The sequence below is a fragment of the Nelusetta ayraudi genome, unplaced genomic scaffold, assembly GCF_046127955.1.
Source record: "Nelusetta ayraudi isolate G7.1 ecotype Tasmania unplaced genomic scaffold, CSIRO-AGI_Nayr_v1 ptg000042l, whole genome shotgun sequence".
NCBI classification, from domain to species: domain Eukaryota; kingdom Metazoa; phylum Chordata; class Actinopteri; order Tetraodontiformes; family Monacanthidae; genus Nelusetta; species Nelusetta ayraudi.
The window spans coordinates 256,061-282,500 of NW_027466092.1; the positions used below are offsets into that span (position 1 = coordinate 256,061).

General features: G+C 47.7%; 3 protein-coding genes across 7 annotated transcripts in view; 1 reads left to right on the top strand and 2 right to left on the bottom strand.

Annotated features, from left to right (window-relative positions):
* Nucleotides 1-752: 752 nt before the first annotated feature.
* Nucleotides 753-3,115, bottom strand: hpdl (4-hydroxyphenylpyruvate dioxygenase-like). Its single transcript, XM_076033430.1, has 5 exons — nt 2,333-3,115; nt 2,074-2,240; nt 1,825-1,976; nt 1,521-1,648; nt 753-1,346 (listed from the first exon to the last, which is right to left on the bottom strand). Exons 1-5 carry the CDS (start codon nt 3,028-3,030, stop codon nt 1,145-1,147), a joined length of 1,347 nt encoding a protein of 448 aa, XP_075889545.1. The 5' UTR covers nt 3,031-3,115; the 3' UTR covers nt 753-1,144.
* A 693-nt stretch (nt 3,116-3,808) lies between these two features.
* Nucleotides 3,809-19,522, top strand: zranb1a (zinc finger, RAN-binding domain containing 1a). Its single transcript, XM_076033432.1, has 10 exons — nt 3,809-4,158; nt 4,583-5,439; nt 9,075-9,262; nt 11,288-11,441; nt 12,842-12,913; nt 13,692-13,890; nt 14,558-14,678; nt 16,022-16,151; nt 17,207-17,436; nt 18,154-19,522. Exons 2-10 carry the CDS (start codon nt 4,605-4,607, stop codon nt 18,367-18,369), a joined length of 2,145 nt encoding a protein of 714 aa, XP_075889547.1. The 5' UTR covers nt 3,809-4,158; nt 4,583-4,604; the 3' UTR covers nt 18,370-19,522.
* A 458-nt stretch (nt 19,523-19,980) lies between these two features.
* Nucleotides 19,981-26,440, bottom strand: part of LOC142893150 (C-terminal-binding protein 2) — a 97,881-nt gene continuing 91,421 nt past the window's right edge. For 4 of the 5 annotated variants that reach the window (XM_076033433.1, XM_076033434.1, XM_076033435.1 and 1 more), the window contains 3 exons: nt 24,000-24,127; nt 23,498-23,615; nt 19,981-21,952 (listed from right to left, as the gene is read on the bottom strand). In XM_076033433.1, coding sequence (XP_075889548.1) covers nt 21,772-21,952; nt 23,498-23,615; nt 24,000-24,127 — 427 coding nt within the window. In that variant the 3' untranslated portion in view covers nt 19,981-21,771. Of the gene's footprint in view, nt 21,953-23,061; nt 23,137-23,497; nt 23,616-23,999; nt 24,128-26,440 lie in introns of all 5 variants that reach the window. The other variant, XM_076033437.1, reaches the window with a different exon arrangement.

Sequence of the window (26,440 nt, forward strand, 5' to 3'; positions counted from 1 at the left end):
CCTCCAACTCCCATTACTGAGACCCCATGCAGAACACTGGATGCCATCTGTGGTCCTCGCTGGCCGCAGACAGATGGCTGAAAGACTCCAGTTACAGGAGCCACGTTCTCCCGGCCTTAATATAGGGGTTAATCCACTTCATCTGGGACAAAGTTCCCTGCTTTATAATTCATAATCGACTCGCTTGTTTCATCGTTCTTGAATGCAAAATGTTCAAATTTGCCTTGAGCCCCCCCCCGAAATTAATATCGCGGTTATTAAACGCAGAATTCAAGTTGCCCGTAACTTGTTGGCTCTATTTGATGATGGAATTGCTGGAGAACTGATCATACAACGTCTGTCACGTAGCTCCAACAAACGAGTCAAACTGATGAAGTGTCATTTGGACAAGTGGGTCACACTTAAAAAGAAGGAACACTGACACCATTTGTCAAAACTCAGAAGTACATGTATTTACTGACTCCATACTTTGCTCTGATGATACTCATTAGAGTTGGTGTAGCTTGCGTCACAGCGTAAACAGAACACAAGGCTTTAATGAAAAGCCACTCTTTCATTTTACAGCTTCCCATCCATCTTGTTGATTTTCCTCTATAATGTTTATGGCCCTTTTAATAGGAGCTGGCACAGCTCAGTGGGTCTGTTCATCCCACAGAAGAAGACGTAAAAATTTGTTTTGCCAGAGAGATCAAAAAGTTAAAGGGAGTCTCTCTAATGGCAACTTACAAATGGAAGAAAAGACAAAAATCACTCTGTGAGTATTGCGTTTATTAAACGATGTTGTTTTGACACAGCAATATATTATTTTTGTTGTTGTTGCATCATTTAAAGAACAGTGACATCGGTTCACAATCTACTCAGTCATGTTTAAAACAAGAAATTAATACAACATGTAGTTGTGCCGTCCTAGAACGTCAGGAGACTGGGGATTAAGCACGTCATAGTTGCACAACCGGCATGTTCAAGAAAACTCATAAACAACCATAAACCCAAACATCCATAAATATAATACAGATTTTCTTTACACTTTACACAGCACATTCTAAGTTAATAAGTGCATTTGTGTTGACATATTCCATTATATACATGAAATAAATAACCTGAGTTTAAGAAAAAGAAAAAAAAAGAAGATGATTTGGAGTGACTACTGCTGGGCTGTTTGCTTAGTTTCTGGGGATCCTTCTTCATGAGAATCCAGGCCCCCGTTCTCCATGTGCACCTGCACCGATCTCCACAGTGCCCGGATGTTCCCCTCACCGAAACCTGTGGCTCCCCTTCGCTCTATCAGCTCCAGGAAGAAGGTGTCTTCTGCAAAGATGGGCTTCGTAAACACCTGGAGGAGGTACCTGGGAGAGGGACAACAACCAGTCGCAATTTTCAATCGATTCGGATGAAAGTGGGGCCATCAAAGTCAATCATTCGACAAGAAACTTTTTGTAGAAGGTTAAAGTCTGGCTATTTTCAGCTTAATCATCCACTGCCAGGGCTGCAGGGTTGCCTCTCTGTGCTTTGCCTCTCACCTTTTCTTTTCCTCAAACGCAGACAGCGATGATGGATCCCGGTGCAGGTCAGTGTCCAGGAGAATTCCGTGCTGCGCCAACTTCCGGGGGTCGTGTCCTGCCTCCTCTATCTCCTGCCGTTTACCCACCTGTCACAATGCAACGCAGGTTCAGCCACAATCCACTACTTGATTGTTTTCATTTTTTGTGGGCTTTGCATGTATCTTTTGTCGCACAGTGGCTATGCACGAATCAAAACAAATTTCATTTATTCCTTTTATGATGGACGCAGATGTGCACATTGCTCTGCGTGAGTCGCACAGACCTCTGTATAGTAGGCAAACGGAGGGGAGAAGAACTGGACGCCGGACTGCGCCATCGTTTGAGCTGTGGAGACAATATCTTGAGTGTACAGCCCAATATGCTGGATGCCAGGGGCTTGGTGCTTCTCCAGGAAGGTGTCCACCTGATTCCTGCCTGCAGGAAATTCAGCAAGAGTGGTGAAGAGCCGCAATGACTTTAAATATGGCAGATACGACGCACTTTCTTGGCCTGGGCGCGGCGCCTCCCTTACCTTGTTCAGGAAGTGATTCTGCAATCACAAACTTGCAGTCGGGCTCTTTCTTCTGTGCAAAGGGGAGAGTGATGCCCACTTTGCTGCATTTCCAGTACTCCATGGCGGTGAGACGCAGCCCGATGCCCTCCTGGTTTATGACGAAACCTTCGTCCACGTCCTCGTTGCTGCTCGGGGACACAGACATCTCACATGAGTGGAGTTCAACCAGGGTAGAAGAAGAAGAAGTTGACGCGTTGAAATGTTGATATTTGCTCACCTTTCAATAAAGAACCTCTGGAAACCAAAGAGGTCCTCGTACCATTTCATCACCTGCCGGGTCGTCCTCCTGGGACAGGCGTAAGTGATGTGATCGAAGTGTGTGATTGGACAAGACGAGTCCTCCTCATCCTCCGAGTTGCAGCCTCCAATGACGTCGAAGCCCGGCAGGAAGCTGCCCTGGTACTTTGTCCTGTCAATGAGCGTGTGGCACACGTTCCCAACGATGGATTTGACCACCGTGTAGGTGACGTGACCGCCGTCGTCCCGCACGGTCGTGGGGGGCACCAGGAAGTTGCAACCCAGGCGGCGGAGGGCGCCGATTGACCTCTCCACATCCTCCACCTCGAAGCACACGTTGCTGACGGTGTCCACCGGAGACAGCGAGCCCACGTCATAGAGGCACTTGGTCGTGTCGTCCTGGGTGTGTTTCCCAGCGGTGACTCGGTGCGGATCGACCCAGGATCTGTCAGTCCTGCCCGTTAGCTCCTCATTCAGTCCAACTCCTCCGCTCCGGGTCGGTCTCTCGTTTACGACGAACACCGCGGCTCCTTTCCGGAAAGCCAGCTGCCTGGAGCTGCCCGTCAGCCTGCTGGCGAACAGGTTGAATTTGAACTTGGACACAAGGTCGTTCGCGATCTTCTCCGCGTTTGAAACGTGGAGCGAAATGTGGTGTAACCGGCTCAAGTAAGCTGCCATGTTTGGTTGTGACGTCACGGCGAGGGGGCGCGTCGGGAAGCTGTCGTGACCCCTGCCCTCTTACCGACTTACTGTAGCGATTACAGCAGCGCCTATCTGCCTACATCCATGGTGTATGCGTGTGCTGAGTGACTTGCATTTCGTCGTTTCGTAAATAATAATAATAGTAATAATAATAATAATAATAATAATAATAATAATAATAATAATAATAATAATAATAATAAAACCCTCCACCCCAATGGCATTTGGGTTTGGGGCTTCGTAGTTTAAAAATATAGTTCTTCTACTGCGGAAAAAAAAAAAAAAAAAAAAAAAAAATCAATTCGATTAACAACCTCTCCAGATCTTCTTGCAAGTGCTGTTGGGATTTTATTTAAAATGTACTTACCAAAAGACAACAGATTTCCAGCATTACAGTAACATGATTTTCAATTTCATTTGAACCTATTGGGAAGAGAAGCTGTCTTAGGGTGTAACATGGTAAAAGTACATTAAAATAAATCAAGCTGTGATAGCCACTTTTAGTCAGTTTACTTATGTAATTATAATTTATTTGTATTTAAATAAAGAAAATAATTATACGAGGAAAAGTTATCAGACTGACCAACTCGTATTACTTGTATTATTAAAAAACAACAACAACAACAAAAAAAAACCGCCATAAACGATGGTCAACGCTGGTCGTCATATTTCCGACAGACATGAAGGCAGCGTAGTAACTTTCCCTTCGTCCAATCGCGTTGAGCGTTGAGCCAGATGATTGGTGACGAAGGCGAGCGAGCGTTTATTTTGGCTGTGCTGCTCATTTGTCTCGCTGTCGCCGCCATTAAACAACACGGAGGCGATGTAAAGCCGTGGAGCGTCGCCGACCCACACAATGACCCCACGTCTGCGGACGTTTGTTTTTCCACCGTTATGGTTCTATCGTGGCGCAGTTGACGAGTCGACGACGGTAAACATGTGAGAGTTCCACCAGCGGGCGTCTAAAGAAGTCGGATCGGGAAAGGTTTGACGGAGCCAGGAGGAGGAAGGGTGACTGACTGACTGACTGACTGGCTGGCTGGGAGAGAGGGGGTTTGTTGTGGTTTTCGCCAGCACTCAAGAGACGAGCGCAGTCGCTAATCGGTAAGATTAGTTCAATACGCGAAGCACCGCTTAACCAGAGTAATGTTAAACAAATATATTCGTGTCCTTGTTTACGAACGAGTCGTGGCTGCTGAAGTTTTTGTCAGCTCATGTATGCTAGGTGGTTAGCTTGCGAGCTAACTAGCTAGTTGTTGTTGTTACATGTTTGTCAGAACGAGGCTTGATTTCGTTTGTCTCCATTTTCGGTCCTAATCGCATTCGTTTAAGATTACGATTTTGGTCCTTTACCAACGTCATTAAACATTCGCAGACGGTTGTCAGCGAGTTTAAAAAGTGTTAAAGCTCGAAGAATTGAAGCGCAGTTAAACCTCAGCACTTGTTTATCCTTGTTTGAGTGACAGCTTCTTTTTTTTTCATTCGCCTGATTAAAAAAAAAAAATTCATCCACATCTCTCAACCCCAGTTGAACTATCCCGTGATTCGCCATGACGGAGCAGAGAGTGAAGTGGGTCTGTGACTACTGCACGTACGAGAACTGGCCATCTGCAGTCAAGTGCACCATGTGTCGTGCGCAGAGGTCGAGGGGTCCCATCATCACGGAGGAGCCCTACAAGCACGGCCCTGACCGGGACTCTGCACTGGAGTGGGACTCTCCCAGACCCGAGAGTGACAGCAGTCTCCTCATATGCCCCGACTCGAGCGCCAGGCCCAGGGTCAGAACACCCAGTATGGCTGAGATCGCCAGCAAGTGGTCTTGCCAGATATGCACCTACTTGAACTGGCCGCGGGCTATCCGCTGCACCCAGTGTCTGTGCCAGCGTCCCAGGACCAGCAGCCCCACAGAGTCCCCCCACACCTCAGGCTCCAACGCAGGTGGCCGCTTGGCCCTCCACTCCCCCGTGGACACCTGCGAGGAGTACAACGACAGGAATAGACTCAACACACACCAGCAACACTGGACTTGCACAGCTTGCACATACCAGAACTGGCCCAAAACTACAAAGTGTGTCGTGTGTGACCACCCGAAGCCCAACAACACCCAGGAAGTGGCGGATCTGGCCGAGTCGGTGGAGCCTACACCCATCATCAATGAGCAGGACCGGGCCCGGTGGAGGGGCGTTTGTAGCGGAGGCCAGGGCCAGAGACGGTCCCCTCCTACACCCAAGAGGGAGGACAGAGGGAAAATGGATTTCCAGAGGATCGAGCTGGCAGCCGGAGCCATGAGCAGCAAAGAGGAGCAGGAGGTCGACTTCAAGAAACTCAAGCAGATCAGAAATCGCCTGAGGAAAACGGACTGGCTGTTCCTGAACGCGTGTGCAGGTGAGTGTCAGGACGAGGGGACTTGTTTTTTTTCTTTTCTCTGTCATTTAAAATTAATAATGATTACAATGGATTGTATTTATATAGCATCTCTCTGGGGCGCTCAAGCCCCTCACGTTGAAACGGTATTTTATTCACACAGTGGTGGTGGTTAGCAACGTGTGTAGCCACAGCTGAGAGTCGTAAGTCATTGTTTTCCTCTTTTTTTGACTTCCGCTGGACAAAAATGCATTATGTAGAGTCAGTACTGTAAAATGGTCATTTCGAAATCTGTTTCACTGATTTATAAATAATGGACAAGACACCACTGTTGCTTCCAGTAGCTGCACCAAATACTTCCATTATTCTGCAGTCTTTTTTTCCCTTGATGTCACATGTTAGTCAAAAAAAAAGGGTCCTGCAGACAGAACAGAACCCAGTGCGGGCTTTTTATCCAATTATATAATAGTCTGGTTTTCATTCCGTTTCCCGACATGTAGCGCTCACACTCCAAAGGTAGAAACGTCTGTTGCGTGAAATGCACTCCAGATTTTGTCGAAGTAGTTTTTTTTAATCCTGCGTGTCATGGGCGCCGCGGGTGTTGCAAATTAACGAGCCGATGGAGTTCTGTCAGAGGGTTTTAATTTCACCGACTGTTGCGCAAACGTGGGAAGCGTCGGCCGAAGCGAGATGATGTTTCCCATCGTCAGTGGAGCCTCGGCGGCGCTTGACCGCAGGGGGGCTTAGCGCTCCTCCGAGTGGCCGCCGGGGTGTTTGATCCAAGTCAGCCGCCGACCAGCAGGTGCCCTCGCGCCGCCGCTGAGGGCGTCTTTGAGAGCCCGAGAGGGTGCGAGCGCCGGGCAGCCGGTCGCCGATGAATGGCCGGTCGAGCGAGAGTGGGGAGGGGGGGCCCGTGCACCAGATACTCTGCTGGCTCGCCGCCAACAGGCCCCGTAAACAGTGGCGCTTGTGTGCTGACCTCGGGCCTCTGGCAGGCAGAAAATAGCTTTGACAACACGAGTCGACGAGAAAAAAGAAAAAAGGAGGAAAGAAAAAAAAAAAGAAGGCCAGCACGGAGGCAGCACATGATCGGGGTCCTCCTGACTTTTGCACCGATGGCCTTCTGCTGTTGTAAAACAGAACATGAGTTCAGTGCAAGTGTTGCTTCCTTCACCTTTGTTCTAGATTCACCTGGCAGAGGAGACGTTTCTAGTCTTTTTATTATTTATCTTTTGTCCGTTTCAGCTGACCTATTTTTTTCTTCTTCTTTCTCTTAGTTGCTCGTATTACAGCCGGTCTTTTCAATGGCTTTTTAAACAGAGGAAGTGCCTGGGCTGAGCCGCACATTACAGCCAAGTGGAGCACTTCCTCAGGTCTCAACCATGTTGATCCCGGCACTTTTTTTCCCCCCTCATTTCTCAGCGCCGATGTTTTTTCAGCGCTCGGCGTTCAGGTCCAGAATCAGATGATCCCATTGATTCTGCTTTTCCCCCCCTAAAGGAAGCCCACTCTGTTTTACTGATATTGTTCTTGCGCTCAACAAAATGACTTTGAGCCTTAAAATAAAGTTGTTGTTTGATTTGTAGCTGTAGTCTACTTAGGGAAGTAAAAAAAAAAAAAGAATCACTTTGCTTAAACCTCCCACTTTGTCATTCATCAGGTAATTTGTCAACACACAAGGAAATGTCCCTGAAAGAGAAAAAGGATTCAGCCATGTGTGTTTCGGCACACGTTCTGGACTGTTTAACTGTCACTCTGCATTCTGTGAAACGTCCGTTTCAGATCGGCCCTGACAAATTCCAGTGACGTTTGCGAGGTTTTTGCCGGCTCTCCGTATGTAAACATTTTTGAAATATTTATTGAAATTCCTAATATTTAGAGTTAAGGCTACTTTGAGACGGATGTAGTCAAGGCTGGTTCCTGCAGAAAGACTGATGGATGGCCTGGCTTGCTGTGATATTTGCAAGTGTAAAGGCAGCGCTTGACCCCCAATTTACACCAAAAGTGTCTGCGGTGCGTCCGCGGTGAGTGTGCGCAGTGCCGCGTGAAAACCGCTCCGTACCCAAGTAAATAAGAAAAATAATAATAAAGCGAACTGCTGGCATCGCAAAAAACGCAGGTATTTAAAGTACACCTGCATTTTGTTCATCATAGTTTCAGATTTAAAGTGAAATCTGCTGAATTATTTCACACTAAAATCCAGCACGCACTAAAACAAAATCCAGTGCATTGTATATTATGATCATCAACCGGATCCACTGTGCTTTTCCACATCATTGACCTCCTTCCTGCCTGAACGATCCTACCTGCTGCCATTGATGCGATCGCTTCGCGTGAAGCGTGACAAAATAAACGGCCGCGTCGTTCACCAGGGCGGCGCTGTTTCACGCTTCTGAAACGCGCCCGCACCAGGCCTGGTGTGACCTTGCACACTGACTTTAATGGCCGTGACGCGCCGCGGTTTCGCTACTAATACTTACTTTGCTATTTTTCTATTCGTCTCGCCCCACTCTTGTGTGACACCTCTGGAAATCGTCCCAGTTTAGACATCACAAAGGGCACCAATGCCTCACATTAACCTTTCCCAGGTTAGCGACCACACCCCCAGCCAGAGGTTGGCTCCGCCTTGTCCCCCACAGGGCTAACTGTGCTCCCCCGCCCCCTTGTGGGCCTGCTTGCTTCTTGATTGGACGTCCCGTTGCCAAACATCCATCCTGCTATTTCTCAGCTTTCCCGCAGTCAGACTGCCGCTGCCAGATTGGTCCGGTCCCTGTTAGCGGGCGCTGGTGTCGAGGCAGCCCGGGTGTTTGTGGGCTCGGTCCAGTGCAGGTTCTTCCGAGGCGACGTCCTTGAAAGGACGTCCTCACGTGTTGACGGTCTATTAAAATCAGCCTGCTGCTGCTGCTGCTGCTGCTGCTCATCTCAGCCCTTAACTGATGTCGAGATGACTGCTCAGAAAAGAAGGAGGGAGGGAGGAGGTGTAATCTGCTCCCGCTGTCCTCCGTTTGACATTCTGCCGCTAATGAATGTGCGTTCAAAGCCTGGCTGCCACCGCTTCTCTCTGGCTGCCTATCAGCCCGATCACCGTCCCGGTGTGTTCGCCCACGCCGGCGTGCGCAGGTCGTCTGCCCTGCACGCTGGCGGCAGCTTCCGGGGAGCTGCTTGCTAAACCCCCCCACCCCACCACCCCCTTCCCAATTTCAGTCGGCCGCGACTGAGAACAGCGTGCGTCAGTTTGCAGTTTGAAGGGCATTTCTGTACTTCTTTGATTCAACATGGCGAGCCGACTGTGACATCTTGCTGCTATTACCAGCAAGGACAGGAGGTTTGGAAGCGCTCCAAGAGCTGCTATAATCCGTTTACAAAGCGCAGGCCTGTTTTAACAGGATTCCCGTCTCTTTTAATGTTGCTTCAGCTGTTTGCATGTGGAGTCGGCCTTTTCTTGCTGCATAAAAGAAGCAACTTTTTCTCAATAATTTTCTCTTTCTCTTCACCTGTCCTGTCAGTAGCTTGAGTGCATGAATGGCAGGACAAGCTTCTGCAAATGGAGGCGCCGAATCCATTTTGAAGTTTTACTGCGAGCGCTGTTGTGTGTTTTTTTTTGTTTGTTCTCTCTCTTACCTGCCTTCCTCTTTGCTCCTGTGCGTGCACTGCAGGTGTGGTGGAGGGCGACCTGGCGGCGGTGGAGGCCTACAAGTCGTCGGGCGGCGACATCGCCCGGCAGCTCACGGCGGACGAGGTGCAGCTCCTCAACCGGTCCTCGGCGTTCGACGTGGGCTTCACCCTGGTGCACCTGGCCATCCGCTTCCAGAGGCAGGACATGCTGGCCATCCTGCTCACAGAGGTGCGAGACCGGAACACACACACACACACACACACACACACACACACACACACACACGCATAGAGAATAGAGTAGCTTTATTGTCCTAATATTGCATGCAGTGAGTCTAGTAGTGGAGGTTTCTACTCAATCCAATTATCGTCATTGGATATTTGCCGGAGATTTTTTTTTTGTGTGTGTGTCAACTCAAGACTTGAAGAGTTGATGCAAGCTATGATATGTGGAAGCTCGTTGGATAACACAAGTCGGGTTGGGCCTCTTTATGTCACCGTCAAGTCTTTCATTCCGCTCTCCGATTTGGGTCGAGCACGGTGGCTGAGAACTCATGTGCTCCATTGTAACCGGTGGCAGATGCCCACCGCCGCCGCCGCTGCTGCTGCTGCTGCTGCCGTCGCCGCTGTGCCCGTAATTACAGCTGCCGTGCGCCGCCAGGATTAGGCGGAGGATTAGCCTGGCCTGGCCGCGGGCCCGCCGCTGCCGCCGTGTTCCTAATGGAGGTGATGCCACGGAGCTGATGTGAGGGCTGAGCTGCTCGGCGCTGGCAGAACTGATCAGCAATCTGGTTGAACCAGTTTGTGCCACATGTGTGCAGAGTTTATAGTTTGGAAGGAAGGACTGAAAAGGTGAGCTGCTGCAGGACGGAGCGTCACTGAGGGGCTGCAGGGCCGCCAGTCTGGGGTTGGACTTCAGACTGAAGAACATTTTGATGGTCCAGAAATCCAAAAACAAAAACACTTTCCTGTTGCGCAATTTCATTTTGAACTGCCCGTTTGACTTTGTTCCTGGAACCTTGAAAGCAGCTGGTTAAAAGTTCATTCCAGTACAAAGCACCATCAGATTGGAATCACCTTCCTCTTTATCTGCCTGCTGCTACTTTTTTTTTGTTGCAAAATAAAAGCTATATTTTTTAAAATTTTGAAAAAGTACAGTTGCGATGTGCAGGTGTTTCCATTGAATGGTGTGAATCGCTTAAACCGTAATTCTCGGAAAATCTCGAATTACGTTTGCTTTTGTTTGTGTACGTTCGTTTGCTGTCAAGCATGGTTGTTATATTTTTCTCTATTTGTAAAAGATATACCGTCCAAACATAACACACCATTTTCACTGGTCAGTGAACTGGTCACGTGACCCCGTTTGTCACGGCCACTGACGTGTAAATGTGAAAAAAAGAGTTTCCACGACACTTGTGTGATACACCTCTATACCGATATGTCTGAAAAACCACCTCATGAGAGCATCAAACCCTTTTAGCCATATTTGAGAGGTTTGTCCAAGTTTAGGTGATCAGTTTTTTATTGCGATATGTCGGTTTGGAGCAATTCTAGGTGTCATGGAAACGCAGCTACTGTTTCAGGGGCGCCGCTACACTCCCACCTCAAAACGAAGCACTTTTGCTTCTCATTTATTTCTTTTTACTTTTCTTCTTGGCTCTGTGTTCACATCATTGTGTCCTGGTCAATCAGTTTGACTGTTTTGTACGTTTGGCGTATGTGGGTGGAGCTTGTGTGTGAGAGAGCAAGACGTCTTCATTTGCTCTATGTTACGCATGTTTGCAATGTAGTGTCACGTGTCTTCTGTTTTCTGTATACGATGCAACTGGGGATGCTAATCGATTAATTCATTAATCGTTAGTTGATTGACCTTACTGATTGATTAATGATTAATTGATCAGCAGCGACTTTTCCCGAGAACCTAAATTTCACAATGAAAAACGTGTAAGGAACACATGATTTAACCCTTAAATAATGGTGAATTGCGCTTTACTGCCACTACACTGTTATAATGATATTAACTACCCGTCTAAAAAAAAAAGAAGCTAAATTAATTGCGATTAATTTAGATTAATCGATTAAATTCTTAATCGACAATTAATCGATAGTCGATTATTTGTTAACATCCCTACTTGCATCCTTGTTTTAATAGATTCAAATCCATTGCGCCGCTCTGGTGCCTCCGGGTCGCATAGCTACCTGCGACCTCCAGTGACCCCGCCTCTGTGCTTGCCCCCGGTGTTGTATCCCGCAGGTGAGCCAGCAGGCGGCCAAGTGCATCCCCTCCATGGTGTGTCCCGAGGTGACGGAGCAGATCCGCCGGGAGATCGCCGCCTCGCTGCACCAGCGCAAAGGAGACTTTGCCTGCTACTTCCTGACGGACCTGCTGACCTTCACGCTGCCCGCAGGTGCGTCCGGCCTTATCTCTGCCGCCCGTCACTCAGTCCACCAGCACGGGCTTTTCTTTTAATGTGTGGAATGTGACACCTGCCGTTCTGGTCGCGCCCGCATGAAAGTAGCTCCCGCACAGTGGCCGCACTTTAAAGAGATGATTCACCCTAAACTCAACAGTAGGAACGCAGGACACCAGAACAAATGCAGCCCTGATCTTGTGTGGTTTTTTTTATTTTATTTATTTATTTATTTATTGATTGATTGATCTGGAGTTGCCACAGTTCAGGGAGGAACTGGCTGCAAGGTCTTCATTGCACTTGCAGTGACTCGACACATGCAGTTTTCGGTCTCTTTTCCTTCAGACGGCCTGCACGACTGCACGACTGCACTCCCTGTGCAGGGAGGCTGCACGGGAGATTCTGTCCTAAAAACACGGAACAACGTGTTGTTGTTATTATTGGCGTTTGGGGTTGGGTGGGAACGCTGCCTCTGCTGGAACCTTGTGGTTTTCTTACACCATTCATTTGGAATGATATGTAAGACATGTATCGTTGATTGGGTTTGTGGCGTTTGGTTGTTGGGTGGAATTCTTTCCATCTGTGAAACTCCAGGACATAAAAAAAAAGCAACAAAAACTGCAGTTTTTGCCCCTTTTGTAAACCGTTCCACCCTATAATTAGGTCTCAACATTAGTCTTGTTGCAGTGCGTCCGTATTCTGACCTCAATTTCATGCACATCGGTGAGAGAAAAACTGCCATTTAAAGGGCAGACATGTGGAGCTCTTTAAACGTGCAACAGCCCAAGTGCCTTCTTCTCCGCAGAAGCTGAAGAATTCCGTCTCGCCTGGCTTCGCAGCGGCGCCTCCCTCTGGCGTAATATCTTTGCGGGGAAAACGTGCACTTTGCCTCTCAGAGCCTCCGCTTTTTGTTCTGATTCAGCGCCGCATGGAGAAAAGATTATTCCGGCGTCACTGATACGTTTGATTCTTTTCCTTTCCCCCCCCCAATTTCAGTCGCGCAATGCCAAGTATTTCTTTTGCAGACGGAGTCTGGACCGTCGCCAGCTGCAGGGCGTGCTCCCTTTTGTGTGCCACTCTCTGTGTGTCAGACAAAGCCGCTCCCATTCACCATTGAGCCGGAGAACAGCCACCAGTGTTCTGGTTTTGTGCGCTCGCAGCTCAGCCCGCGCAGAAAAACCCAACGCGCGGCGCCGCGCTGGTGTTTTACAGTTGCGCCATTGACAAAATGTCAGCCAGTGATTGGAATTGCAAAGAAAAAAAAGAACGTTCCCTCTGTGTGCATGTGCGTGCGTGTCATCGTGGCTGTGTGGCGAGGGCCGGCGGTGCTGTGGTTCAGTGGCAGTGACATCATCATCATCATCATCATCATCGCCCACCCTGGTTTGTCCCCGCAGATATCGAGGACCTGCCGCCCGCCGTCCAGGAGAAGCTGTTTGACGAGGTTCTCGATCGAGACGTGCAGAAAGGTACACAGGACTCACTGCAGGAGTGTGTTTTTAACGTAACAGGATTAAAAATGTAAAGAACAGTTTGTTTTCCCAGAGGGGACAAGGGGCAATTTTTTTTTTTTTAAAGAGGTGGGGGAAAAAAAGAGACCACTTATCTCAGGAGCCTGAGATAGCTAAACCAGGATCCCGACCTAACTATCTCGAGATAAGTTAATATTTTTTTCCCTGAATGTCCCCTCGGGGACTCCGTAGTGACGTTAATGTTCTTCCGGGTCAGTTGGATTGTCATTGAAGACAACAACAATGGAGCAGTCATTCTCACTATATTCTCCTGTGAGACCTCTCTGGAGCGAAGGTAGTCCTCCAAATCCTCCTCCATGGTTCCACATTGCCGCCAAGCTATCCCGATGGTCGCTGAACTAATCTGGAAGTGCATCGATCTCAGGAAAGTTGTCTCAGGATCCCGAGATAGCCAAGTCGGGATCCTGACTTAGTTATCTCGGGATCCCGACATAGTTAACTCAGGATCCTGAGATAAGTGCCCCCCCCCCCATTTTTCACAGCTCCTGGTGGAATCAGTTGCATAGTTAAATTTCTGATGCAGCCGGCATTAAAATCTAGTCTCACTTTAATCTTTTGATTTTTTTTTCTTTTTTTCTTGATTTCCCCCTGATTTGACCGCAAGAGAAAAATGCATATTTAACGGTGTCAAAAAAAAAACAACCCAAAAACCCCCAGATCATAGCTTTTGTACTGAACACCAACACTTGTTGTGTCTTGTGTGTGTTGTGCTCAGAGCTGGAGGAAGAATCCCCAGTCATCAACTGGTCCCTGGAGCTGGGCACCCGTCTGGACAGCCGGCTCTACGCCCTGTGGAACCGCACGGCCGGAGACTGTCTGCTGGACTCGGTGCTGCAGGCCACCTGGGGGATCTACGACAAGGACTCGGTGCTCCGCAAGACGCTGCACGACAGCCTGCACGACTGCTCCCACTGGTCAGACGCTCCGCTCGTTCAGTTGGCAAAACAAACCCGCTCTGAAAGGTCGCGGTTGATGGTCGCCGTCGTGATTGGACGGATCGAACTGAGCCTCGCTTAGTTTGCTGTGTGAAGTTGAGTTGAGGTTCTAAACGCTAACTAACCGTGAGTGGTTGATACCGGGTGGGCGACGCTGAAGTTCAGGATGCAGACTGAAGAAAGATTCAGATCAGAGGTCATGACTCATTTCCAAAGTGTGGTGCACATGTGGTGCACATGTGCTGTTCCAAGTGCAGTAATACGTTTTGTGTTTTGTCGACATAAAAAAAAAAACAAACAGCCGAAATCGTACAAAAAAAAAGGGTCATTTATGTGCGATGAGCTGAAGAACTCAATCAATACTGCCATCAACCTCAGCCACGCAGGCGTGCTAAAGTTTTTTCACAACCAGCCGACTGTCCTGCAGCCACACTGGTGGCAGGAATTGACTGCAGAGGCACAGTGGAATTCCTCCTTCACTCAGTCAGATGACAAGACTCAATATTTGATGTAAACTGCAAACCCCTGGCGTGTGCGTGGATGACGTGTTGTCGACACCTCGACGTGTCAAAGCGGTGGTTTTTACGCGTCTCCTCTCAACTTGTCTCTCGCGCTGACTCTTCTTCCTGTTTTTGACCTCCTCCAGGTTCTACACGCGCTGGAAGGAGTGGGAGTCGTGGTACTCGCAGAGCTTCGGCCTGCATTTCTCCCTGAGGGAGGAGCAGTGGCAGGAGGACTGGGCCTTCATCCTGTCTCTGGCCAGCCAGGTAGCGACCGTCCGGCAGGCTCCTCCCCCAGCATACACCCCCGTACACGTGCATACACCTGCCGCCTGAACACACAGCTGAAAACTTAGCTTTCCTTTGTTTTTGTTTTTTTTTTTTTTGCCATTTAGCCTTTTATTTACGTGTAAACCGATCTCTGTTATTGCTAAAATCAATCTGCTAAAATACCTGAAGGGGGGGAAATTTTAGATTTTTTTTTTAACACTAAACCTGCTTCAAACAACACACTCTGCTCTTTTTGTTGCCATCATCTTAAAGGTACAGTGTGTAAAATTCTGCCACACACTGTAAAAGCCTGCCATCTAGTGGTCAGGATGTAGATTGCAGCTCTCAGTCGGCTACCCTCCCCCTCCCAAGCTCGCCAGTGAACTACGCTGGCCTGCACGTACAAACCTGGATTCCTCGTCCACCTTCTTCTTCGTTGCTTTATTTGAGGCGAGCTGGATTGTCCACACCAGGCTTCCTTAGAAATAGGGCGCAGCAAGATGGCAACAAAGACCCATGACTGTGTATATACTTTATATCTATATATTTATATCTGTGGGGAGGAAAACCAAATTACTTTTATCGTACTGCGAGTATACAATTTCATTAGTATATTTTCGGGCAGTATATTAATGCCCACAGTGTAAACACACACACACAGCAGCGTGCGACTACGTCAGAACCTCGTCTGAGGCTCTGACGGCGATGAGATCCAAAGCATCTCGGAACCGCTAGCTGCTCGGTCGTCGTCCTCCTGGGTCCCAACAGAGGGCGAGCAGCTTCAGAACGGCAGGGTTCCTTTTCAGGATACAGAGTGACTATTACAGGGTGACCTGAGGCTAAACTGGCCAAAAAAAAAAAACACCAACAAAACTAGAAACTAAGTGTGTGTGTGTGTGTGTGTGTGTGTGTGTGTGTGTGTGTGTGTGTGTGTGTGTGTGTGTGTGTGTGTGTGTGTGTGTGTGTGTGTGTGTGTGTGTGTGTGAATTGATTAAATTGGGCCATTGGGCTCTTTTAATTAGAGAACAGCACCGCAGTGAATTGGCTCCCTGATGAAGTGACAACAGGCTGAACTGGCCAGACCGACCTATTAAAACGCTGAGACTGGAGGCCGCCTCCTCCTCCTCCTCCAGCCGGAGGTCCGGGCCGCTGCAGCGCCACGTGACGTCACGGCGCTGGGCAGCAGTCTCCGGCCTCGCCGCTATTTTTAGCTCCAGTAGCGTTCACCGCATAATGTGCGAGCGAGCGCTCACGGTTGCGGCCGCCGCCTGACGCGTGCTTGTGTTGTGTGTTTTTGTCGCCTCCCTGCCTGCCTGCCTGCCTGCCTGCCTGGCGTGTAGCCCGGGGCCAGCCTGGAGCAGACGCACATCTTTGTTCTGGCGCACATTCTGCGCAGGCCCATCATCGTCTACGGAGTCAAGTACTACAAAAGTTTCCGTGGGGAAACGTTGGGATACACGCGATTTCAAGGTGAGGCTGCAGGCGCTCGCTCTCTCTCTGTCTCTCTCTCTCTCTCTCTCTCTCTCTCTCCCTCTCTCTCTCTCTCTCTCGCTCTCTCTCTCTGTCTCTCTCCCTCTCTCTCTCTCTCACACACATACACACACATTGATTTTTTTTCTTTCTTTTTTTTTTTTAGCCAACCAATCAAATCAAGTGACCTCTGACCCGAACCTTTCTTCAGTCTGCGCCCTGAACTTCAGTTTAAAAAAAAAAAAAAAACAGAATTACGTTTGTTTTTGTGTGTTTATGTTTGTTTGCTGTCTCCTCCTCCATCCAAACAAAATGCACCATTTTCACTGGCCAGTGAACTGGTCACGTGACCCCGTACGTGACCAGTCTGGTGACGTGTAAATGTGACAAAAAGTGTTTCCATGACACTTTTGCGATGTACCTCGATATGGATTCGTCTGAAAAAAACCTCCTCCTGAGAGCATCAAAACCTTTTCGCCGTATTTGAGAGGTTTGTCCAAGTTGAGCCGCTTCCATCACCAGTTTTTATTGCCATATTTAGGTTTTGCGCAGTTGCTGGTATCAACCACTGATGGTCCGTTAGCATCTGAGCGTCACTTCACTCAACAAACCGTTCAAGTCCAGTTTGATCGTCCAGTCACGACGGCAACCATCGACTCACATTCTCCGGCAACCTTGTTCACCATATAGATTAGAAATTCTGTGTAAAATGTCTTTTATCTTGTTGAAATATTCACAAATATTATAGATTTTTTTTTTTCCCCCATATCTTTTTTCATTTGACATATTTTATTTATTCGACATGCTACATGCTCCATGCTGTTATTAGGGCTGCAGCTCGCAGTGCTGAACAACAGTCGGATGTTTTTGGATTCAGTCTGGACCGAAACTTGTTTGTTTGTGTTTGTGTAATTTCATGATCGAGTTTTCTGTGAGCTGGCGGCTGCAGCGCTCGTCTGGTGCCCCTGGTGTCGCACCCTCTGGTCGTCATAGTGCCGTCGCACCTCCCTGCTGCTCTGACTCACTGCTCTGTGTGTGTGTGTGTGTGTGTGTAGGTGTGTACCTGCCCCTGCTGTGGGAGCAGAGCTTCTGCTGGAAGAGCCCCATCGCCCTGGGCTACACGCGGGGACACTTCTCCGCCCTGGTGGCCATGGAGAACGACGGCTACGACAATCGAGGCGCCGGCGCCAACCTCAACACGGACGACGACGTCACCGTCACCTTCCTCCCCCTGGTGGACAGTGAGCGCAAGCTGCTGCACATCCACTTCCTGTCTGCGCCGGAGGTAAACAAGATGGCCTGATGAACGTGTTTCAGCGCAGTGCTCGAACACTCTTTTTTTAAATCTATCTATCTAGCTGTCTATCTATCTAGCTGTATCTCTCTCTCTCTCTCTCTCTCTAGCTCTCTCTCTCTCTCTCTCTCTCTCTCTCTCTCTATCGCTATCTAGCGGTTTATCTAGCTGTCTCTCTCTCTCTCTCTCTCTATTTCTATCTCTCTCTCTCTTAATCTCTATCTCTATCTCGATCTATCTCCCTATCTCTATCTATCTAGCTCTCTCTCTCTCTCTCTCTCTCTACTCTCTATCTCTATCTATCCATCTCTCTCTCGATCTCCCTCTCTTTATCTACTTCACTATCTTTCTACCTCTAATCTATCTCTTTCCATCCATCTCTCTCCCTCCTGTCTATCATTTCTCTCTTTACACCTTTCTCTCTCTCTCGCTCTCCCTCTCTTGTTTTTTATTTCATCGAGCAAGATGCTTTTAAAAGAAACAAAGACAAAATGAAACGGTAAAAGCGGCACTAAAGTTGTGTTTAAAAATTAAATAAAAATCTCCTCTCTCTCTCTCTCCCTCTCTCTCTCCCTCTCCCTCTCCCTCTCCCTCTCTCTCTCCCTCTCTGCCTCCCTCCCTCTCTCTCTCTCTCTCCCTCTCTCTCTCCCTCTCTCTCCCTCTCCCTCTCTCTCTCCCTCTCTGCCTCCCTCTCTCTCCGGGGCTCAGATGAGGAGCGAGGAGCAGCAGGAGAAGCTGCTGAGGGAGTGGCTGGACTGCTGCGTGACAGACGGCGGCATGCTGGTGGCCATGCAGAAGAGCTCCCGCCGCCGCAACCACCCGCTGGTCACCCAGATGGTGGAGAAGTGGCTGGACCGCTACCGGCAGATCCGGCCCTGCGCCTCGCTGTCCGACGGCGAGGAGGACGAGGACGAGGACGAGTGAGGGCGACGGCAGAGAGAGAGAGACTGGACTCAGAGAGAGAGGGAGAGAGAGAGAGAGAGAGAGAGAAGCACCCCGCCTCCCACCACCACCACCACCACCACCACCACCACCACCACCCCCCCCTCAGAAACGTAACCTTCAACTCTTGTAATAGCTGCATGTGTCCCGTGAGTTCCGTGATAGAACAATAATGGCGTCGCCCACCTGATTCCTGCTCCTCTGAAAGCACATCTGGAAAGCTCCTCCGGCCTGGTTCCTCCAACCAGAGCTGGTGGGGGCGGGGGCGGGGGCGGGGAGGAAAAAAAAAAAGTAACGGCATACGTAGAAAGAAATATACTCTTTATTTAAGGACGCATCAACCTGAGGGGAAGCCTCATTGGTTGGACGGCCTGAGAGACATTTTTTGATGGAAGCTGAGAGGATTCTCATCCGTGTGTGTTGGTTTGAAAAGAAAAGAAAAAAAACCCATAATAAAGCACCCGTTTCTCTGATTGTCAGTTCCTCCGCAAGCCCTCTTCTGATTTTTGTTTGGATTTATTTATTTGTTTAGGACAGTTAGCCGGAGGTGGAGTCTCGACACCCTTCCGACCCACCTCATACATATATATTCTGTTCTTTTTTTAAAAAAAAAGAAAGTAATCTGTGTTTGATCTTTTTTTTTTCTCAAGTCTTGAAGTATTTAATTTTGCACAGATTGTTCTCACATTCTGTTGGGGGATGGGGAGCAGGAAGCTACCAGTTTACTGACATCCTTGCGTGTGATTTAGTCCCTATGTCCTGTTTGAAGCGCGTGAGGGTGACGCCTGGGGGTCGGGGGGGGGACAACCCCCCCCCCCCCAAAAAAAAACACTTTGCCTCTTTCTATTGAGTGCAACAGAAATATTAAATTTGTCTCACTTGCATTCTCTTTGTTGTCCTCTCTTTCAGTTTGCTTTTTTTAATTTTTAATTTAAGAGTGTGGTTGTTTGGAACAATAATGGTAACAGTTACTGCTGTAAATTGCATTTGGTTGGTGTTGGCGGCAGCCTTGCTTGATTCAAGCACATTTCAAGCTCACTTCATTGCATTTAAAAAATGGTTCATGTCACTACACAAAGGACTGTCTTTTTCTTTTTTCCCCTCAACTATAAATAGACAATTCCAACAAAACGTAGTATTCGTGTTTTTGCCTTTTTCTAAATATGACTCTTGTTTGAATTCACCAAAGCAGGAAAAGGACGGTTTGAAAAATTGATGGCCATTTAGCAATTTTTTTGTGTTGCCGTTTCGTTTTTTTGGCCAGTTTTTTGGGTATCTATTTTTATTTCATACAAAAACAATCCTCCTTTCCTATTAAATTTTAAATCACTTTTAGTTTTTTGCATAAACAATTTTTTTAGACAAAGTAATTTTCTTTCAATTATTATTTTTTTGTTGGGCCAAAAAATGTACCAACTCAGATCAGCACAAAAGTCACAGGAATTACGGTTCTATTGTCCTAACCTTTGAACCTAAATCCGTTATCAGACGACCACTTTCATCCCGGTATCCCCCCCCCGCCCCCCCCTGTGGCGACAGTAGAACCGACAGACAGACCTCGCTGGCCCACACAGAAGCCTCGTCACAAACGGCTTTTGTCAGAATCGTATCTTTTATTTGAACTGCACTGAATGCTAAATGTTCACCGTGTACAAGAAACAAATACAAATACCCACACTAAAAACAAAAACATACTGCTGGCTGCCTCTTCCGCTATTGTCGGGACACTAATGAGTTTCTGCTATTGCTCTTACAGAGTACAGGATGCCCCCCAAAGAACCTGGCCTTTGATAGAACAAAGAAAAAAAAATATATAGGAAGGAGAGAAAGGAGGGCGGATCACGTAGGACTATGCTTATAGGAACATTTAACTAGGCAATACAAATCTAACAGGACTTTTCAAAACTCTTTTTTTTTTTTCTTCAAACACCAAAAAACATGGGATGCGCCTTGAATATAAAAAATACCACAATGGAGAGGATGAAGGAGGAGGGGGAGGAGGAGGAGGAGGGGGGGGGGGGGATATCCAGACAAACCAGAATAGTCTCATCTTTTTTTCTTTCCTTCAAAGACAAAAGAAAAAAACAATCTGGGAATAAACGATCTGCAAAAAAGTGTTTTCCTGAGTCATTAAGAAATTTCAAAGTTTGCTTTAACCCTTTCCTGCAGTGGGAGTGAGATGTGCTGGAGGAGGCGACAGAGGGGCGACGGCTCGCGATCATCACTGTGAAATCCCTTTTTTTTTTCCCCCCAAAAAAGAAAAATAATTATGGGATGCGGTTTAAATCGGCCTGTCGTCTCAGAAATTCCAAACTGAGAATTTGAATCCAGTTACAATCAAAAACGAGTTCGGGTTTGACAGCTCGCACGCTGCCAGAAAACCCACAGGACGGTCTCGGGCGCAGGAGAAGAAATACCTCCTCACTGTGTACCATGTGCCATCAGGTGGTGAAATCCCGCAACTGCACCCGAGACCACCGGCGCCAGGAAAGGGTTAAAACTCCTGATCACTATAACTGATGAGCAACCTTTTCCTCTTATGTTGACGAATGATAAATATTTATAAGTCAATAATCCATTTTTAGTCATTCACACTAAAGATCCAACGCAAGAAAAAGAAGAAGAAAAGAAAACAAACAAAATTGAATAATCATCTTCCGAGGCATAATGAGGGGCCTAAACAACACACATTAGTTATATAAGGGAGGGGCTGAGCTGGCTGGAGGGGGGAGGGGGCGGGTCAGGGGGCAAGTGGGCGGAGTCTGTAGCGATGCTAAGGTCCAGTTAGCACACGATGCCAAAGTTCACGTCTCTTGTTCCTCTCTTGTGTGTGTGTGTGTGTGTGTGTGTGTGTGTGTGTGTGTGTGTGGAGACGCGGGATGATCTTTTTGTTGTCCCATCAGTTCCGAGGTGTCGGCGGGAAGCGGTGGTTGGTGGTTGGTTGTGAAGGGGGGGCGGGACAAAGCCTGGTCAGGTGACCCAGGAGCGCTGAAAACACGGAACCCTGCGGTGTCCCACAAATCAAAGGCGTGTCCCGAGGAGGAGAAGGAGGAGGAAGAGGAGGAGGAGGAGGAGGAGGAAGAAAAAGAAGATAAAAACTAACAAAAACAAACAAACAAAAAAAAAATCATCAAGATTAAAGTTGGTACTGAGCTCAAAAGACACAGAGAGTAAAAACTAAAAGGTTAAAAGTAGAAATTCTCCCTGGGGGAGCGGGGACGCTTGTGTTGTTTCACTGTCTCTTGGTCCCGTTTCGTCAGGTGCTTTGTGATTGGTCGGTTTCTGAGCGTCGACGTTTTCCGTTTTGTTTTTCTCCCTCTCCTGTGTTGTTGTTGTTGTTGTTGTTGTTGTTGTTGTTGTGGCCATTGTGTATCCCTTGCGCTGCTATTGCTCGGTGAGGTGCTCTCTGGTCTCGCCGTGCTTGGACGGCTGGTTGGGCGACGGGGCCTGGGAGGGGTGCGTCCCCGAGGGCAGGCTGTGGGCGATGGGCACCCCACCGGGCACCAGGCCCTCCAGCGCCGCCGGGATGCCGCCTGGAGCCACTCCCACAATGCCCGCCGGGTATCTGGCGGAGAGAGGAGGGTAGAAGGGGGATGGAGGGGTGGGAGGTGGGGGGTCAAAGGTTAGGAAGGAAGCTGACTTGTGACACTGACTCTTTTCTGCTGCAGGAATCCTTTTATCCCCCCCCCTTTGCTCTTGACCTCAAAGGGAACAGAAGCCCTGTGAGATACGCTTGTCATCTGGATAAACACAAGCATTCTTTTAAAAAAAAAAAAAAGAATCTACTTTTGCAGAATTGTTTTTGCTCTGAAGAGGACAGATTTGATTCCAGTTTGTCGAAAAGAGTCAAAGTGCCGAGGAACACTCAGAACTATGTAGGATCTAAAAGAGCCACAGTGGGAAACTGCCTTTGTGTTTTCTTGCAATAACTGCTCGAAAAAAACTCCCGGCAGCCACAGACACGCCGCTTTTTCTACATATGTATTTCTTTACATTTTGTTTTGCACAAATTGCTGCGATTGATGAGATTTGCAACGGCAGCAGAGAACTGCAGCCGTAAAAATCAAAAAAAGAGGAAGAGTCTCCAGGAGCCAAAGGACAAATGTGACGCTGGAGGTGATGATTAAAAAAGTTCTCTAAAAGAGAACAAAACTTTGCCAAAGAGGTGGTAGTCTGTATGTAGATACTGCAGTTGGTGGAGCAGAAATAAACCACCTGAAAATCAGATCGATATTAATGTATATATGTGTGTATATATATATATATTTATACATACATGTATATATATATATATATATATATATATATATATATATCAGGCAAATTTCTTACTGATATATTTTGCAAGGAAACACCAAAGGAAGCCTCGTCTGCAGTAACACCATTCAACCAGAGGGGATGGGTTTGGAAAAAAAACGTTCAGGAGAATTTCCCCGGAAACCCCCCCCAGAAATAAGGATACAAGGGGAAAAAAAAACAACAAAACCAACGAAGCATGACTCTGGCTGTCAGGCCGGTTCGGGTCATGCTTACTGGGACCGTCTGGGTCAGTCTAACAGGTGGGAGGACTGGGGGAGTCAGAAGGAGAAGGAGTGGGGGAGGGGTCACACAGCAGGTGAGCTCAGGTGGGAGGGGTTTGACCTGGGACCTCTGGGACAAGAGGCTGGTATTTACCTGCTCCTCATCTAGGCATTAATTTTTTCTTGGGGCAGGACACCAGTTACGGCCGGAAGAGTTTGGTTGACTTGGCTGCGTGAAAGAAGGGGGACAGTGCTGAGGTCATAAAGGGCCCCCGACAAGAGGGGTGTGGCCAGAGAGCTGCTCTATGACTACTACAGACAAGAGTTAGTGCCAGGTAAGGGGTGGGACCTGGACAGGGGGATCAGTGCAGTAAAAATAGTGGAGCAAAAAAGTAAATATGTAAAAATAAATTTCAAAAAATTCAATAAAATTCAATGAAACAAATAAAATAAAATACTTTCTTTCAATAATTCATTCATTTCTTCGTTAAGACAGATTTAAAATAAACAGGTATTGCATCTATTAAGAATGTAACCTGACTGCAGTTTGGCGACAGGCGCTATGCAAAGACTTCCAGTCCCCTCCCCACCTGTAGGCGGCGCCGTTGAGCTCGGGGTGAACGCCAGGCTGCTCCATGACGGCCCAGGGAGCCGAGGTGACGAAGAACTCCTTGTTGACGCAGTTTCTCAGGCTGTCCGGGATGCGGCCTGCACACACACACACACACACACACACACACACACACACACACACACACACACAGAAGTGCAGTGTTAATAACCTCTGACAGAAAATGATTGGAAAGTAACTATGTTGTGTGCGTGGCAGATCAGTTGAGTGTGTGTGTGTGTGTGTGTGTGCGTGTGTGTGGCGCCTCCTGCTGTTCTGCTCTGTATCAGTGAACTAATGATGACACACAGATTTAATAACGGCCGTCCAGGCCTGGCTGTTCAAGTGGACATGTGACATCTGGGCACGAGAGATGTGCAACGAGTCACATCCAGGGCACTGTGTGTGTGCGTGTGTGTGTGCGTGTGTGTGTGTGTGTGTGTGTGTGTGTGTGTGTGTGTGTGTGTTCCTCCCCAGCTCACCTGTGATGGCTCTTCGGATCTCAGTGGCAGCTGCCTCCCTCATCTCCAGGGACGCCTGCTCGCTGTACCAGGCGGTGTGCGGCGTGCAGATCAGGTTGGGGGCGTCTTTGAGGGGCCCCTGAGCAAAACTGAGACACAACGGAGGGGAGAACAGTGAGCACCCAACATCACAATACAACTACAACTGTGCTGACGAGTTTCCTGGAATGGGTCAAAGGGTGAAAAAAAAGTCTGTCTGTTACTTCAGCTTTCAACCATTCATCTCTGGAGAATGGCCCCTTTGTGATGTCATAACAGGCAAGGGAGGTCCGACCACGTCAGTTTTCAGCAACGGCCCTAACCTTGACCCCAACCCCAATCCCAACTCTGACTTTAACCCCAACCCTAAAACCCAACACCACCCCCAACCCTAACCCCAATCCCAACCCCAACACCAATCTCGACCCCAACCCTAACCCCAATCTCAACCCTAACCCTAATTTCAACCCCAACCCTAACCCCAATTTCAACCCCAAACCTAACCCCAATCCCAACCCTGACTCTAACCCCAACCCTAAAACCCAACACCACCCCCAACCCTAACCCCAATCCCAACCCTAACCCCAATCTCAACCCTAACCCCAATCTCAACCCTAACCCTAATTTCAACCCCAAACCTAACCCCAATCCCAACCCTGACTCTAACCCCAACCCTAACTCCAACACTATGCCTAACCCCAACCCTAACCCTATCATAGTTCTGCTTGAGACACAGTCGTAGAATACAAAATCTCAGCATGCAAGAAAATGCAAAACACACACACACACACACACACACACACACACACACACACACACACACACATATATATCAGCACCCAAAATACAAAAAATAAAAGTAAACAGCTCCCAATCAGGAGCAGGTTCTCTTCATTCACTTCAAAGGGAACTGGTTTATTCGTGAATGACTCATCACTAGTTTTCAGTCATTTCCAGCGTCTCCGTGTAAACAGAGATTTTTTTTTTTTTGTAAACGCATTTTTCCCCCGAAAATGATTGGTTTACAAAAATGCCTTCTTTGTGTAAACAGGGCCTAATTAAAGCAGTGAAGCGAGCAATGCTTCCACTCTGCACACATTTTGGTGGCTCGTTTAAACTGTTCAGTAAAAAAAAAAATCTTGTTCAAAGCAATTTTTAGCTATTAAAAAAATAAAGATTGAACAAATTCTCTGACACAATACCTAATAAAATACATCCATTTTCAATACCGGCCTCTTCCTGAGCTCAGGGTCACGGGTGTCTGCTGGAGCCTCTCCCAGCTGTCATTGTGTGAAGGCAGGGTGACACCCTGGACAAGTGGCCAGTTCATCGCAGGGCCACATAGAGACAAACAACCATTCACACTCATACACACAATGCCTAATATCATACATCAGTAAATCATTTTTGAAAAATTTCCTCTGAGGCAAGTGACAAAAGCGATTTTGTTTAAAAGTTGAACATCTTAAATAAATAAATTGTTCTTTGTGCAGCTCTGTCTGACGAAGTGGATGCATTAACGTCACAGCTCGGAGCCTTTTCTCCTGCTATTTTGCTGTTCTGTCTTCACAGGCAGCAGATGTTCTTTGTCATTGGACTCAATGCTATCAGCGAGCTTTTTCGTGTGCGTCGACTCGTGTGAAATTGTGTTTTCCCCTTCAGCTTTCTTTTCCTGTAAACTTCCAACGTTTACGTGCAATTTGCCAGATCAGGTTTCAGCAAACTTCAATTTCCTCGTCTGAGATAGCTTCAAGACTATTGTCTTGGAACATCTGTCTCTGTGCTGTGTGTGTGTGTGTGTGTGCAGCAGCAGTAGTAATGAAGAGACCTGCAGGCTGCAAAACCAACTGGCGCCTCCTGATGAATGCCAGCCAGATCAAAAATGTATGTTTTTTGTTGTGATTAAGATAAAAAAAAAAAGGATCTCCGTGCATTCGGACGATATTTTAAAATAATCTCATCCACAAGATTTAGTTAAACCAAGAGTTGGTGGAATGACATGTACTTTGGACGTTGTATGGAGGAAGTTGCAGCAGTGCCAAACAATGTTAAATTTTCCACAATTTCTTTTTAAAGCAACTTCCGGTCTGGTTGCAACAGTGACCGTTATATCACTCATGAGATTAAAAAAAAAAAAAAGTGGATTTTTCTTTCAATTTAAGCAAGACAGGATGCAGTAAAGTAGGAATGGCGCCGGAAGTGTGACAATATAAATGTATCACTGCAATATGAAAGAAATTAAACGCAGGACAACATCACCTGTACCACAAAATTAAACGTACGTTGACCCAGAAAATGTGCAAACTAGCGCTGTTCTGTCTGACCCAGAAAATGTGGAAACTAGCGCTGTTCTGTCTGCCGCTTATCGCCAACAAACGTCGCGCACACGAGAGACGGGTTCAAGCAAAAACAACTACAAAAAA